At 45.8% G+C, this 14,678-nt stretch overlaps 1 protein-coding gene across 2 annotated transcripts in view; it reads right to left on the bottom strand.

Moving 5' to 3' along the window:
* ARHGAP33 (Rho GTPase activating protein 33) overlaps positions 1-14,678 on the bottom strand; it is a 73,477-nt gene that overhangs the window by 44,080 nt on the left and 14,719 nt on the right. For both annotated transcript variants that reach the window (XM_069741735.1, XM_069741737.1), the window contains 6 exons: positions 8,208-8,305; positions 7,965-8,043; positions 7,776-7,856; positions 2,972-3,109; positions 2,778-2,870; positions 2,499-2,621 (listed from right to left, as the gene is read on the bottom strand). In XM_069741735.1, the coding sequence (XP_069597836.1) occupies positions 2,499-2,621; positions 2,778-2,870; positions 2,972-3,109; positions 7,776-7,856; positions 7,965-8,043; positions 8,208-8,305 (612 nt within the window). The remainder of the gene's footprint in view (positions 1-2,498; positions 2,622-2,777; positions 2,871-2,971; positions 3,110-7,775; positions 7,857-7,964; positions 8,044-8,207; positions 8,306-14,678) is intronic.

Here is a 14,678-nt window from a genome sequence, read left to right as displayed (position 1 = left end):
TCTGTGCTGCTGGGGACCCATCTCCTTCCATAAGATCAGTCCTCTCCTGACATCCTCTGTGCTGCTGGGGACCCTGCTCCTTCCATAAGATCAGTCCTCTCCTGACATCCTCTGTGCTGCTGTGGACCATGCTCCTTCCATAAGATCAGTCCTCTCCTGACATCCTCTGTGCTGCTGGGGACCCTGCTCCTTCCATAAGATCAGTCCTCTCCTGACATCCTCTGTGCTGCTGGGGACCCTGCTCCTTCTATAAGATCAGTCCTCTCCTGACATCCTCTGTGCTGCTGTGGACCCTGCTCCTTCCCCATGATCAGCCCTCTCCTGACATCCTCTGTGCTGCTGGGGACCCTGCTCCTTCCATAAGATCAGTCCTCTCCTGACATCCTCTGTGCTGCTGTGGACCCTGCTCCTTCCCCATGATCAGCCCTCTCCTGACATCCTCTGTGCTGCTGTGGACCCGGCTCCTTCCCCATGATCAGCCCTCTCCTGACATCCTCTGTGCTGCTGTGGACCCTGCTCCTTCCCCATGATCAGCCCTCTCCTGACATCCTCTGTGCTGCTGTGGACCCTGCTCCTTCCCCATGATCAGCCCTCTCCTGACATCCTCTGTGCTGCTGTGGACCCTGCTCCTTCCATAAGATCAGCACTCTCCTGACATCCTCTGTGCTGCTGTGGACCCTGCTCCTTCCCCATGATCAGCCCTTTCCTGACATCCTCTGTGCTGCTGTGCACCCTGCTCCTTCCATAAGATCAGCCCTCTCCTGACATCCTCTGTGCTGCTGTGGACCCGGCTCCTTCCCCATGATCAGCCCTCTCCTGACATCCTCTGTGCTGCTGTGGACCCTGCTCCTTCCCCATGATCAGCCCTCTCCTGACATCCTCTGTGCTGCTGTGGACCCTGCTCCTTCCCCATGATCAGCCCTCTCCTGACATCCTCTGTGCTGCTGTGGACCCTGCTCCTTCCCCATGATCAACCCTCTCCTGACATCCTCTGTGCTGCTGTGGACCCTGCTCCTTCCCCATGATCAACCCTCTCCTGACATCCTCTGTGCTGCTGGGGACCCTGCTCCTTCCATAAGATCAGTCCTCTCCTGACATCCTCTGTGCTGCTGGGGACCCTGCTCCTTCCATAAGATCAGTCCTCTCCTGACATCCTCTGTGCTGCTGGGGACCCTGCTCCTTCCCCATGATCAGCCCTCTCCTGACATCCTCTGTGCTGCTGTGGACCCTGCTCCTTCCCCATGATCAGCCCTCTCCTGACATCCTCTGTGCTGCTGTGGACCCTGCTCCTTCCCCATGATCAGCCCTCTCCTGACATCCTCTGTGCTGCTGTGGACCCTGCTCCTTCCCCATGATCAGCCCTCTCCTGACATCCTCTGTGCTGCTGTGGACCCTGCTCCTTCCCCATGATCAACCCTCTCCTGACATCCTCTGTGCTGCTGTGGACCCTGCTCCTTCCCCATGATCAACCCTCTCCTGACATCCTCTGTGCTGCTGTGGACCCTGCTCCTTCCATAAGATCAGTCCTCTCCTGACATCCTCTGTGCTGCTGGGGACCCTGCTCCTTCCATAAGATCAGTCCTCTCCTGACATCCTCTGTGCTGCTGGGGACCCTGCTCCTTCCATAAGATCAGTCCTCTCCTGACATCCTCTGTGCTGCTGGGGACCCTGCTCCTTCCATAAGATCAGTCCTCTCCTGACATCCTCTGTGCTGCTGTGGACCCTGCTCCTTCCCCATGATCAGCCCTCTCCTGACATCCTCTGTGCTGCTGTGGACCCTGCTCCTTCCATAAGATCAGCCCTCTCCTGACATCCTCTGTGCTGCTGTGGACCCTGCTCCTTCCATAAGATCAGTCCTCTCCTGACATCCTCTGTGCTGCTGTGGATCCTGCTCCTTCCATAAGATCAGCCCTCTCCTGACATCCTCTGTGCTGCTGTGGACCCTGCTCCTTCCATAAGATCAGGCCTCTCCTGACATCCTCTGTGCTGCTGTGGACCCTGCTCCTTCCATAAGATCAGCCCTCTCCTGACATCCTCTGTGCTGCTGTGGACCCTGCTCCTTCCCCATGATCAGCCCTCTCCTGACATCCTCTGTGCTGCTGTGGACCCTGCTCCTTCCCCATGATCAGCCCTCTCCTGACATCCTCTGTGCTGCTGTGGACCATGCTCCTTCCCCATGATCAGCCCTCTCCTGACATCCTCTGTGCTGCTGTGGACCATGCTCCTTCCCCATGATCAGCCCTCTCCTGACATCCTCTGTGCTGCTGTGGACCCTGCTCCTTCCCCATGATCAGCCCTCTCCTGACATCCTCTGTGCTGCTGTGGACCATGCTCCTTCCCCATGATCAGCCCTCTCCTGACATCCTCTGTGCTGCTGTGGACCATGCTCCTTCCCCATGATCAGCCCTCTCCTGACATCCTCTGTGCTGCTGTGCAGCCCGGCTCTGTCCACTGTGTAACTTTCAGTTCGTGACACATAACAGAACTGGGCTTCTCACCTCAAAGGAAAGTTCATCTGGGGCTTGGGCGGTGTAGCGCTTAATCACATGAGCGGCAGCGATCGCGGGAACGTTGATTGACGCCTCTTCATTAATGAGGAGCCTATTACCGTGATTATCAATCTGGAAGAGAACACCAAGGATTTACAAAAAAAAGGGGCTTCATAATGGACCAGACTGCTGGGACCTCCAAATCAGGAGAGGAGGGTCCTGCCATTCAGAACCACAGAGTTGGCCAGCATAGACCACAAACCATCTACAGTGGGCCCATGGTCCTACCTCCATCCAGTTGAGTATGGGACCACAGTTGATGTTACTGTCCACAATTCCAGAAAGAGCCTTCAAATATCGTGAAAGAAGTGGAGCCAGGAGCTGAGGACACAGCGGTGGTGGGAGACGTCACGCAGGAAAATGAGACAAAAATGAGTAAAATATAACCCGACGACATGACAAACACTTCATGTGATACTCACCTGGCCCTGAGACGGAAGTTCACGGCGAGGGGGTAGTTCAAGCAACTGAGAGAAACGTCGGTCAAAGATACAGCGGTGAAGGTTGGAGTCAAGGACCTGAAAATCTTCATAGCTCCGTAAAACGGACCAGGTGCGGCCCTAAATATGGAGAATAAAAAAGTAATGCATGGTCACTGATGATGAGGAGTAATTGGTGATGGTTTGAAAGCCACAGAGAAAATAGCATAATGTGTGAGACATCTTAAGATGGTGGATTATCAAGACGGAAAAAGGTCGGAGAGACAAAAAGAGGTGGACAATGATGGACAAAGGACATAATGAAGACGGTAGAAAGCTAAAGACAGTTTTGTGGATGTCAATGAATACAGTTGAGAATATGAACCTTGAGGACTAAGATAAAGTTGAGACCGGGAAGACTACACATAAATGTAAGATGGTAAAGCCAGAAGAAAATGATGAAGGATAGATGGTAGACCGAAACAATAGGTATGAAGGCAAGATGGTGGCGCGAAAGGGCAAATATGGGGAAAGATGGAAGACCTAGAGGACAAGTAGGAGAGTGAGTGGTGGATCTAGAGGCCTTAGATGAAAATGAAATGATAGATGTGACCTATTATGAGGATGAGATTATAAAATATGAGAACAAGAAGGAGAAGATGGAAGACCTACAGCACAAAGATGAGGTTCAGAAGAGGATCTAGAGCCCAAAGAGGAAGTTCAGAAGAGTGGACTTAGAGGACAAAGATAAGGGTGAGATGGAAGACCTACAGCAGAAAGATGAGGTTCAGAAGAATGGACCTAGAAGACAAAGATAAGGGTGAGATGGAAGACCTACAGCAGAAAGATGAGGTTCAGAAGAATGGACCTAGAAGACAAAGATAAGGGTGAGATGGAAGACCTACAGCAGAAAGATGAGGTTCAGAAGAATGGACCTAGAAGACAAAGATAAGGGTGAGATGGAAGACCTACAGCACAAAGATGAGGTTCAGAAGAATGGACCTAGAAGACAAAGATAAGGGTGAGATGGAAGACCAACAGCACAAAGATGAGGTTCAGAAGAATGGACCTAGAAGACAAAGATAAGGGTGAGATGGAAGACCCGGAGCACAAAGATGAGGTTCAGAAGAATGGACCTAGAAGACAAAGATAAGGGTGAGATGGAAGACCTACAGCAAAAAGATGAGGTTCAGAAGAATGGACCTAGAAGACAAAGATAAGGGTGAGATGGAAGACCTACAGCACAAAGATGAGGTTCAGAAGAATGGACCTAGAAGACAAAGATAAGGGTGAGATGGAAGACCAACAGCACAAAGATGAGGTTCAGAAGAATGGACCTAGAAGACAAAGATAAGGGTGAGATGGAAGACCTACAGCAAAAAGATGAGGTTCAGAAGAATGGACCTAGAAGACAAAGATAAGGGTGAGATGGAAGACCCGGAGCACAAGGATGAGGTTCAGAACAGTGGACCTACAGGACAAAGATAAGGGTGAGATGGAAGACCCGGAGCACAAAGATGAGGTTCAGAAGAATGGACCTAGAAGACAAAGATAAGGGTGAGATGGAAGACCCGGAGCACAAGGATGAGGTTCAGAACAGTGGACCTACAGGACAAAGATAAAGTGGTAGACCTAGAGGACAAAGATAAGGGTCAGATAGAAGACCCGTAAAACAAGAAGAAAAGTTAGATGGTAGACCTAGATGACAAAAGTAGGAGTGGCATGAAAGACATGTAGGAAAATGATGAAAGTGAGATGAAAGAACTAGATGATAAGAAGGATGAAAAGGTAGACCTTGAAGAAAAAGACGACGAATGGGCTGGTAGACATAGAAGACATCTATGAGGGACGGTCGTTAGCTGAAAGGTTAAGAAGAGAGAAGAGGGTGATGGTAGCCCTAGAGCACACATTTAAGATTTAGATGGTGGACTTGTAGGACAACAATTAGGCTCACATGGTAGAGCTAGAAAAGAATGATGAAGGAAAGATGGTAGACCCAAAGGATTGAGATGATGGTCAAATGAAAAGCCTTAAAGGGGTTGTCAGGTCTAAAATGAAAAGTCTGCTGTGACTGTGTATGACTGTAGACCTATGAAACTCCCAGCGCAGGCATTGTTTCAGAGTCGCGAACGGCATTGATGTATGGTTATGCATACTCCAGGGCAGAAGACGTCTGGTTGGCGCGGCTTCGCTCCGTACACTTGTATTGAGTGAGGCAGCACCCACTAGACGGGATGCGGCCTCACTCAATGCAAGTGTATGGAACGAGGCCGCACCCACTAAAAGGATTCCTCCTGGGAATATGCATATCCCATACATCACCACCATTCCCGGCTCACAAACTGGCAAATCTTCGCAGCGCACAGTGTGCGCTCTGGTGGTCTCAATCATAAGTCTGCAGTCACACAGAGTGACGGTAGACTTTTCATTTTAGACTGGACAACCCCTTTAAAACGACGAAGATAAAAATGATATGGTGAAATGAAAGGGCAAAGACAATGTCAAGTATTAGACTTAGGTGACAAAGAGGCAATGGAACACAAATAGAAAAACAATAAAGATGAGATGAAAGAGAAGAAGAACAAGAAAAAGATGAAAGTGAGAAGATAAACAGAGGACAATTATCTGGTGAGGCTGCAGACGTAAAAGACAAGAAGATGTGGAAAATGGAAGACCTTCAGCACAAAGATGAGGTTTAGATGGTGGACCTTGATGAGAAAAACGAGGGCGAGATGGTAGACCTAGAAGACAACTATGAGGGTGAGATGGAAGACTGAGAGGACAAAGATAAAGGTGAGCTGGTAGAAGGAAGGAAGGAAAACAAGCGGGCGAGATGGTAGACCTAGAAGACAATGACGGGGGTGAGACGGAAGACCCGGAGGACAAACATGAAGGCGAGATGACTTACCAAGAGGGCAATAATAAAAGTGAGATGATAGACAGAGGACAAAGATGAAGGTGAGCTGGTAGAAGGAAGAATGAGAATGATATGAAGGTGGGATGGCAGACGTTGAAGACAACTATGGGGGTGAGATGGAAGACAGAGGACAAAGATGAGCTGGTAGAAGGAAGGAAGGAAAACAAGCGGGCGAGATGGTAGACCTAGAAGACAATGATGGGGGTGAGATGGAAGACTCGGAGGACGAACATGAAGGCGAGATGACTTACCAAGAGGGCAATAATAAAAGTAAGATGATAGACAGAGGACAAAGATGAAGGTAAGCTGGTAGAAGGAAGAATGATATGAAGACGGGATGGCAGACATAGAAGACACCTATGGGGGTGAGATGGAAGACTAAGAGGACAAAGATGAGCTGGTTGGTAGAAGTGAGGAAGATATGAGGGTGGGATGACAGACATAGAAGACACCTATGGGGGTGAGATGGAAGACTAAGAGGACAAAGATGAAGATGAGCTGGTTGGTAGAAGGAAGGAAGATATGAGGGTGAAATGACAGACATAGAAGACAACTATGGGGGTGAGATGGAAGACTCGGAGGACAAAGATGAAGATGAGCTGGTAGAAAGAAGGAAGAAAGATATGAAGGCGGGATGGCAGACATAGAAGACAACTATGGGGGTGAGATGGAAGAGAGGACAAAGATGAAGATGAGCTAGTTGATAGAAGGAAGAAAGATATGAGGGCGAGATGACAGACAGAAGACAACTATGGGGGTGAGATGGAAGACTGAGGACAAAGATGAAGATGAGCTGGTAGAAGGAAGAATGATATGAGGGTGGGATGGCAGACATAGAAGACACCTATGGGGGTGAGATGGAAGACTGAGAGGACAAAGATGAAGATGAGCTGGTAGAAGGAAGGAAGATACGGGGGCGAGATGGCAGATGGAGAGGATAAAGATGATAGATGGTACAGGACAAAGATGATGATGAGACAAACATGATGGGGAGATAAAAGACCTAGAAGGCCAAGATAAAGGGTGATGTGGTAAATGTAAAAAAATGAGAGAGAGATTGTGGACCAAGAGGATGCAGATAAGGAAGAAGTGATCAATCTAAAGGACGAGCATGAGGTGGTACACCTAGAAGATAAAGATGAAGGAGAGTTAGTCAACCTAGATTACAAAGTTAAGGATGATGGTCCTACCAAGTAATAAATCCAGAGAAGAATAACATTGGTTGTGATGAAATAATGGACTCGAAGAACGAGACTTATTGAGGTGGTGGACTTAGCGCGTGAATAGAAAGGTGAAGACATCAGAGCTCTTACGGACAAATGCAAAAGGGACACGATCAGAAGCTGCAGATGAAGGTGACTGAGGATATGGAGTCTTCGGGACAAATCAGAACGTTGTAATGGTGAATTTATCAGCGTGCGGAGCCTCCGGAGCGTCTAATTTTACCTGATGTCCCATTTCCATGTAACAAGGGTTTAATTATGAAACCGTTCTGAAGGAAACAGTAAGTCAGATAGCGACTAATAATAGGAGACGTGGAAGATGAGCGATGGCCTCCAGGGGGATACATCTTGGTGGGTCACCGAATTTAACTTTAATTGGATGCTTGGCCGACGTGTTCTGCATTACGGCGATGAGAGCCAAAACGCACCAAGTGCCCTAAAGATGGGGCGTGCGGGGCGAACACTGGAGTCCTGGGACACAGGGATTAAAGGGGTCCTGACGCCGATGGAAAAGACAATGTTGAGCAATGGGGTTAACCATGAATCCAAGGAGGGCATCCACTGATTGCGGAATGGATACAATGCTAATGGTGGCCATGGGGGACAATACTCTTGTCCTCGGTGCCCCACTAACGATACAGCCGATTTTAATGCCCCTCGCTCCCACCTGACATGTGACTTGCACAATATAAACAGCCTCCGATTCGCTTCCACCGGAATCCTCTGGGCGAGAGTCGGATAGAGAAAGCTGGAAGAAAAGGTGGGCAGTCATTGCACGGTGGTCTCAGTCTTTAGGGCAGCTTTACTGTACAGACTGGGCCAGAGCCTTCGCTTACAGTCTGAATACAGCTCTTACCTGGATAGGGCCGTAGTTGACATTTTCATAGTGGTAGTGAGCGCAGTCCGCCAGCTTTACAAAGGGGCCACGAGTTACCCTAAATATAAATCATAAAATTACTGAACCGACAGGATCCCGACAATCTCCTGAAAATTACAAGAATCCTACTCAGTGCTTCTATAATACAGAGCAGCTCAGGGGCAAAATACGGAAAGCAGAATAGTCAGAAGATCCGGGACCCCGCAACACCCCGCAATTTACCTTTTGCTCGGTCTCCCCTTGACGCCGGCAGGAGCAGCAGAAGAAATGAGCCGTCCGGAGCCCTCAGTGCCTGAATCCAGAGTGTCCGAGCCCCGAGCCTGCAGCACACGGCAGATTATAGACTGATGGGCGAAGCAAATGGCCTCAGAACATCCAAAATTTATGTCAGTAACATCCTAAACCACTTTATACCAGCAGCAACCGGCGGCCACGTCACAGCGAATCACATCCCGCATGGCTGACGGCCCGAGGAGTACAAGTAGTGCACACTACACGGGGGAAATCACAGCCCCCCACACCGCCCTGGATCCAGAAACACCCAAACTGTGCACTGACAGCAGGATTATAGTAGTTATATTCTTATATAGGGGGCAGTATTATAGTAGTTATATTCTTATATATAGGGGCAGTATTATAATAGTTATATTGTACATAGGAGCAGTATTATAGTAGTTATATTCTTATATATAGGGGGCAGTATTATAGTAGTTATATTCTTATATAGGGGGCAGTATTATAGTAGTTATATTCTTATATATAGGGGGCAGTATTATAGTAGTTATATTCTTATATATAGGGGGCAGTATTATAGTAGTTATATTCTTATATATAGCGGGCAGTATTATAGTAGTTATATTCTTATATAGGGGGCAGTATTATAGTAGTTATATTCTTATATATAGGGGGCAGTATTATAGTAGTTATATTCTTATATATAGGGGGCAGTATTATAGTAGTTATATTCTTATATATAGGGGGCAGTATTATAGTAGTTATATTCTTATATATAGGGGGCAGTATTATAGTAGTTATATGCTTGTACATAGGGGGCAGTATTATAGTAGTTATATTCTTGTACATAGGAGCAGTATTATAGTAGTTATATTCTTGTACATAGGAGCAGTATTATAGTAGTTATATTCCTGTACATAGGAGGCAGTATTATAGTAGTTATATTCTTATATATAGGGGGCAGTATTATAGTAGTTATATTTTTATATATAGGGGGCAGTATTATAGTAGTTATATTCTTGTACATAGGGGCAGTATTATAATAGTTATATTGTACATAGGAGCAGTATTATAGTAGTTATATTCTTGTACATAGGGGCAGTATTATAGTAGTTATATTCTTGTACATAGGAGCAGTATTATAGTAGTTATATTCTTGTACATAGTGGCAGTATTATAGTAGTTATATTCTTGTACATAGGAGCAGTATTATAGTAGTTATATTCTTGTACATAGGAGCAGTATTATAGTAGTTATATTCTTTTACATAGGGGCAGTATTATAGTAGTTATATTCTTGTACATAGGGGACAGTATTATAGTAGTTATATTCTTGTACATAGGAGCAGTATTATAGTAGTTATATTCTTGTACATAGGAGCAGTATTATAGTAGTTATATTCTTGTACATAGGAGCAGTATTATAGTAGTTATATTCTTGTATATAGGAGCAGTATTATAGTAGTTATATTCTTGTATATAGGGGCAGTATTATAGTAGTTATATTCTTGTACATAGGAGCAGTATTATAGTAGTTATATTCTTGTACATAGGAGCAGTATTATAGTAGTTATATTCTTGTATATAGGGGCAGTATTATAGTAGTTATATTCTTGTACATAGGAGCAGTATTATAGTAGTTATATTCTTGTACATAGGGGCAGTATTACAGTAGTATATTCTTGTACACAGGGGCCGTATTATAGTAATTATATTCTTGTACATAAGAGCAGTATTATAGTAGTTATATTCTTGTACATAGGAGCAGTATTATAGTAGTTATATTCTTGTACATAGGAGCAGTATTATAGTAGTTATATTCTTGTACATAGGAGCAGTATTATAGTAGTTATATTCTTGTACATAAGAGCAGTATTATAGTAGTTATATTCTTGTACACAGGGGCAGTATTATAGTAGTTATATTCTTGTACATAGGGGCAGTATTACAGTAGTATATTCTTGTACACAGGGGCAGTATTATAGTAGTTATATTCTTGTAAATAGAAGCAGTATTATAGTAGTTATATTCTTGTACATAGGGGCAGTATTATAGTAGTTATATTCTTGTACATAGAGGCAGTATTACAGTAGTTATATTCTAGTACATAGGGGCAGTATTATAGTAGTTATATTCTTGTAAATAGAAGCAGTATTATAGTAGTTATATTCTTGTACATAGGGGCAGTATTATAGTAGTTATATTCTTGTACATAGAGGCAGTATTACAGTAGTTATATTCTTGTACATAGGAGCAGTATTATAGTAGTTATATTCTTGTACATAGGGCAGTATTATAGTAGTTATATTCTTGTAAATAGAAGCAGTATTATAGTAGTTATATTCTTGTACATAGGAGCAGTATTATAGTAGTTATATTCTTGTACATAGAGGCAGTATTACAGTAGTATATTCTTGTACACAGGGGCAGTATTATAGTAGTTATATTCTTGCACATAGGGGCAGTATTACAGTAGTTATATTCTTGTATATAGGAGCAGTATTATAGTAGTTATATTCTTGTACATAGAGGCAGTATTACAGTAGTATATTCTTGTACACAGGGGCAGTATTATAGTAGTTATATTCTTGCACATAGGAGCAGTATTATAGTAGTTATATTCTTGTATATAGGAGCAGTATTATAGTAGTTATATTCTTGTACATAGGGGCAGTATTATAGTAGTTATATTCTTGTACATAGGAGCAGTATTATAGTAGTTATATTCTTGTACACAGGGGCAGTATTATAGTAGTTATATTCTTGCACATAGGGGCAGTATTACAGTAGTATATTCTTGTACACAGGGGCAGTAAGAAGTGTTGACTCCCGTTCTGTTCCTATCGTGACTGTGGATTATAATGTTATGGTACGCGGCATCGCTCTTTAAGTCGCATTCTTCGCCGCTGTCTCTTTTAGAACGCACTTTAAACAAAAAACTATTTTTACCCTTTCCGTGCGTTTCTATAGAAACTGAAGACATCGCCGATTTACGGATCAAATCCCTCTTGTGAACAAACTATGAGCCATTATCCTGAAACTATACAGCCATGGTGAACGCTGCCAGCGAACCGCCTCAAGGACACGTAGAAGGAGTGCAGCTTGTGGGCTTCATATAAAATTACAGAGATCATGGCTGCGACATGAGCATAACCCACTATACAGGCCTACCAAAGCGCACATAGTAACCAATCACGTCGCACCTTTCATTATCCAGAGAGACTTTGAAAGATAAAAGCTGCAATCTGATTGGTTGCTATGGGCTTCTCTTCCTGACTATAGAAACCAATGAAATCACCGCTTTCATTATCAAACCTGCCTCTCAAGCATGAGAGCTGAAATCTGATTGGTGTATTTTTTTTACCTGTACAAGTTTTGATAAATTTTTATCAGTTTCCACCATTCAGCGTCACAGTATATTAACAGGAATAATAGGCAGCCCCGTGTCTCTGAGAGAAGCTTCCATAGTGGTGCTGTCCAGAGCAGCCAATCAGAGTTCAGCTTTCATTTTTTAAACTGCTCTGACGAGATGAAACAACAGCTCTGATTGGTTGCACGGGAAAAGAAATGCGTAAAATGGCAAACGGTTGCTATAGGCAATGGGGGCCATATTGATTTCTCTCACACGGCGATATTGTATAATGCGGGTGTCTCATACTTTACTTTGGGGCCTCCCTTAGCAGTAATTTACCTCAGGGGCCATTACATAGCAGCCATCTTGCATTTTCATCGATATTTGAGAAATGCAACCGTCGAAAAATCTTCAAATCCAGTATAATCTCTAGGAATCTAGGCCTTCTATAGCAACCAAACAACAGCGGCGGCCATTTTGTCAGAGTCACTGGTCCTACATATCTGCCATAACGGGAGGTGTTTTAGGCCGGACCGTCAGTCGATTTTCGACATTGTGCCTTACGTTTCATATAAAAGGCGCTCGTTCGTCTGCTATAATCCGTATAGAAGACCTGGTTGCGCCATGTTCGGTTGCTACGGTAGCCAGATGATCGAAAACGTGACACGGAAACGCTGCACCATGGCGATTGCCGCCAGAACGGGATTTTTCACATCGGCCCCGGGACGCAGATTGCGGCATTTACGTAACCTCATTTTTGTTTGCTGCTATTTAAAGACTGAAGTGCGTCGGACGAGAAAACTGATTTATTTATATCAAAGAAATGTGGCGCGCTTCATACATAATGAAAGAGCAATTAGAGACGAGACGGGACCGAGCGGTTCTGACTCATCCAGGCCTGGACTCCACATTGCTCTGCAGGTGTCCTGTGTACCTGGCGCAGCTCGATCCTCAGACCGTTCCTGTCACAGACACATGCTGCCATGAGGAAAGCTGCTGCCGTTAAAAAGGGTCACGGCTATTCTTCCGCGGTAAGTATCACTGCATAATGGGAATACTCCACAAGACCTGCCGCATAGAGGATCAGCCTGTTCACTGGGAGCGCACCACAAGACCCATCGTCTACCAGGAACTAGAATGCTCTAGTGGAGGAAATTGAAGGGTTAATAAAGGTTTGTTAACCAGATTGCTGTCCCTATAATTATCCCTTATCTCAGCGCTCCACAGACCGCTACAACTTTTTCTCCATCATTATATATACTGGTCAGACACTCTGGTCCCTGCTGGTGAAAGAGTCATCTTCCTGTGCTGAGGGCTAAAGCCAAGTGGTTGGAGGTGGAGGTGTGTGCATTTATCTCCTGTTCTCATTATTCCTCCTTATCCTCCTCCCTTTTGCTGGTTAGTGCTTTTCTATACTAGAGGTTTTCGGTTTTGGCTCTTTTTTTTTTTTAATATAGCGCGAACATATTCCGCAGCGCTTTACAGTTTGCACACGTTATCATCGCTGTCACCGATGGGGCTCACAATCTAGAAATGTCTTGTTTACCTTATATTTCTGTCCCATGTCTTCTCATGGGGTGGGGACAGGTTAACAGGAGCATCGTAAGGTCGAAGACTCAGGCCTCTCTACCATCAAGAGTACCCCGGGACAGTAATACGGTAGTTAGGGTCCCAGTTCTGGGGACAGTTTGAGGCCCCTATTCCCAGCTCTCTGGTGATCCCGATATTCTGCAAAGTCTGAGCCGCTATCGTAAGAAAATAGCTTTGTGATTAGCGCAGGAAGGAAAATGGAGCAAAACCACCTGTGCGTCATATTCACTGGATGTCGCACTGATGCGGCATGAGACCGTCACGTGTAATGGCTGCTCTCTACCCACGTGTCTGCACCCACACATCTATAGGGCACCCATGAAAAACCAGCATGTCTGCACCCACTAAACATAGCTGGGGGGATAACAGAGCGCAATAGATTGTACTCTCCTCCCCCAGTAATGGCTGATAACAGAGAGCAATAGACTGTAGACATATCCCAAACAGGATATGGCTGATAACAGAGAACAACAGTCCCCATTCAGGGGCTCCACTAACGGTTGTGTTACCAGCTGGCTGTTTGTCTCTAGCGAGAACAATCACTCTCACCATTGTCACCCCCTGAGCTGAGCGGCGGGAACAGCCATCTCCATGGTAACGTGCCCCACCATAGCCATGGCCGTGAAGCTCAGGGTGGGAATTCGGCGAGGGGCTGGGGACGAGGAGGAGGGCTCTGGCTTTTGTTATGGTAATGGCCATGGACACAGTGATCCAGTGTGATGTCGGCCGCGCTCCCACCATACTAATCATCTGCCGGAGACCCAGAATTGGGGTCACCCCCTGCTGCCCGTCCTAAACGCTCAGTGTCAGGGGTCCGTCATATAGGGTCACAGACATATTCATTCTTGAGGAGTCCCCCGACCCCAGGAGCTGACAATCTACCACAAACATCAACATAACAGTCCACGCTGCAATGTCATAACCACAGCCTGAACCGCTGCCAGCAATCACAACATCCGATCGTAAATCCCTATCTGCAGAGCATCGCTCCCACCTCCATTTATCCAGAACTCGTCTGCAGAACATCGCTCCCATTCATTCAGCATTCGTCCGCAGAGCATCGTTCCCATTTATCCAGCAACTGTCTGCAGAGCATCGCTCCCATCCCTATTTACCCAGCACTCGTCTGCAGACAATCGCTCCCATCCCCATTTTTCCAGCACTCCTCCATAGAGCATCGCTCCCATCCCCATTTATCCAGCACTAGTCTGTAGAGCATCGCTCCAATCCCCATTTATCCAGCACTCGTCCACAGAGCATCGCTCCCATCCTCATTTATCCAGTACTCGTCTGTAGAGAATCGCTCCTGACAGCACTTACCCAGCCCAGCACTCGTCCGCAGAGCATAGCTTCCATTTATCCAGCACTCATCCATAGAGCATCGCTCCCATCACCATTAATCCAGCACTCGTCCATAGAGCATCGCTCCCATCCCCATTTATCCAGCACTCGTCCATAGAGCATCGCTCTCATCCCCATTTATCCAGCACTTGTCTGTGGAGCATCGCTCCCATCCCC

The sequence above is a fragment of the Ranitomeya imitator genome, chromosome 10 (genome assembly GCF_032444005.1).
Source record: "Ranitomeya imitator isolate aRanImi1 chromosome 10, aRanImi1.pri, whole genome shotgun sequence".
In the NCBI taxonomy this organism is placed as follows: domain Eukaryota; kingdom Metazoa; phylum Chordata; class Amphibia; order Anura; family Dendrobatidae; genus Ranitomeya; species Ranitomeya imitator.
The sequence above is the reverse complement of the archived record's forward strand: the minus strand, read 5'-3'. Positions and strand labels throughout refer to the sequence as shown.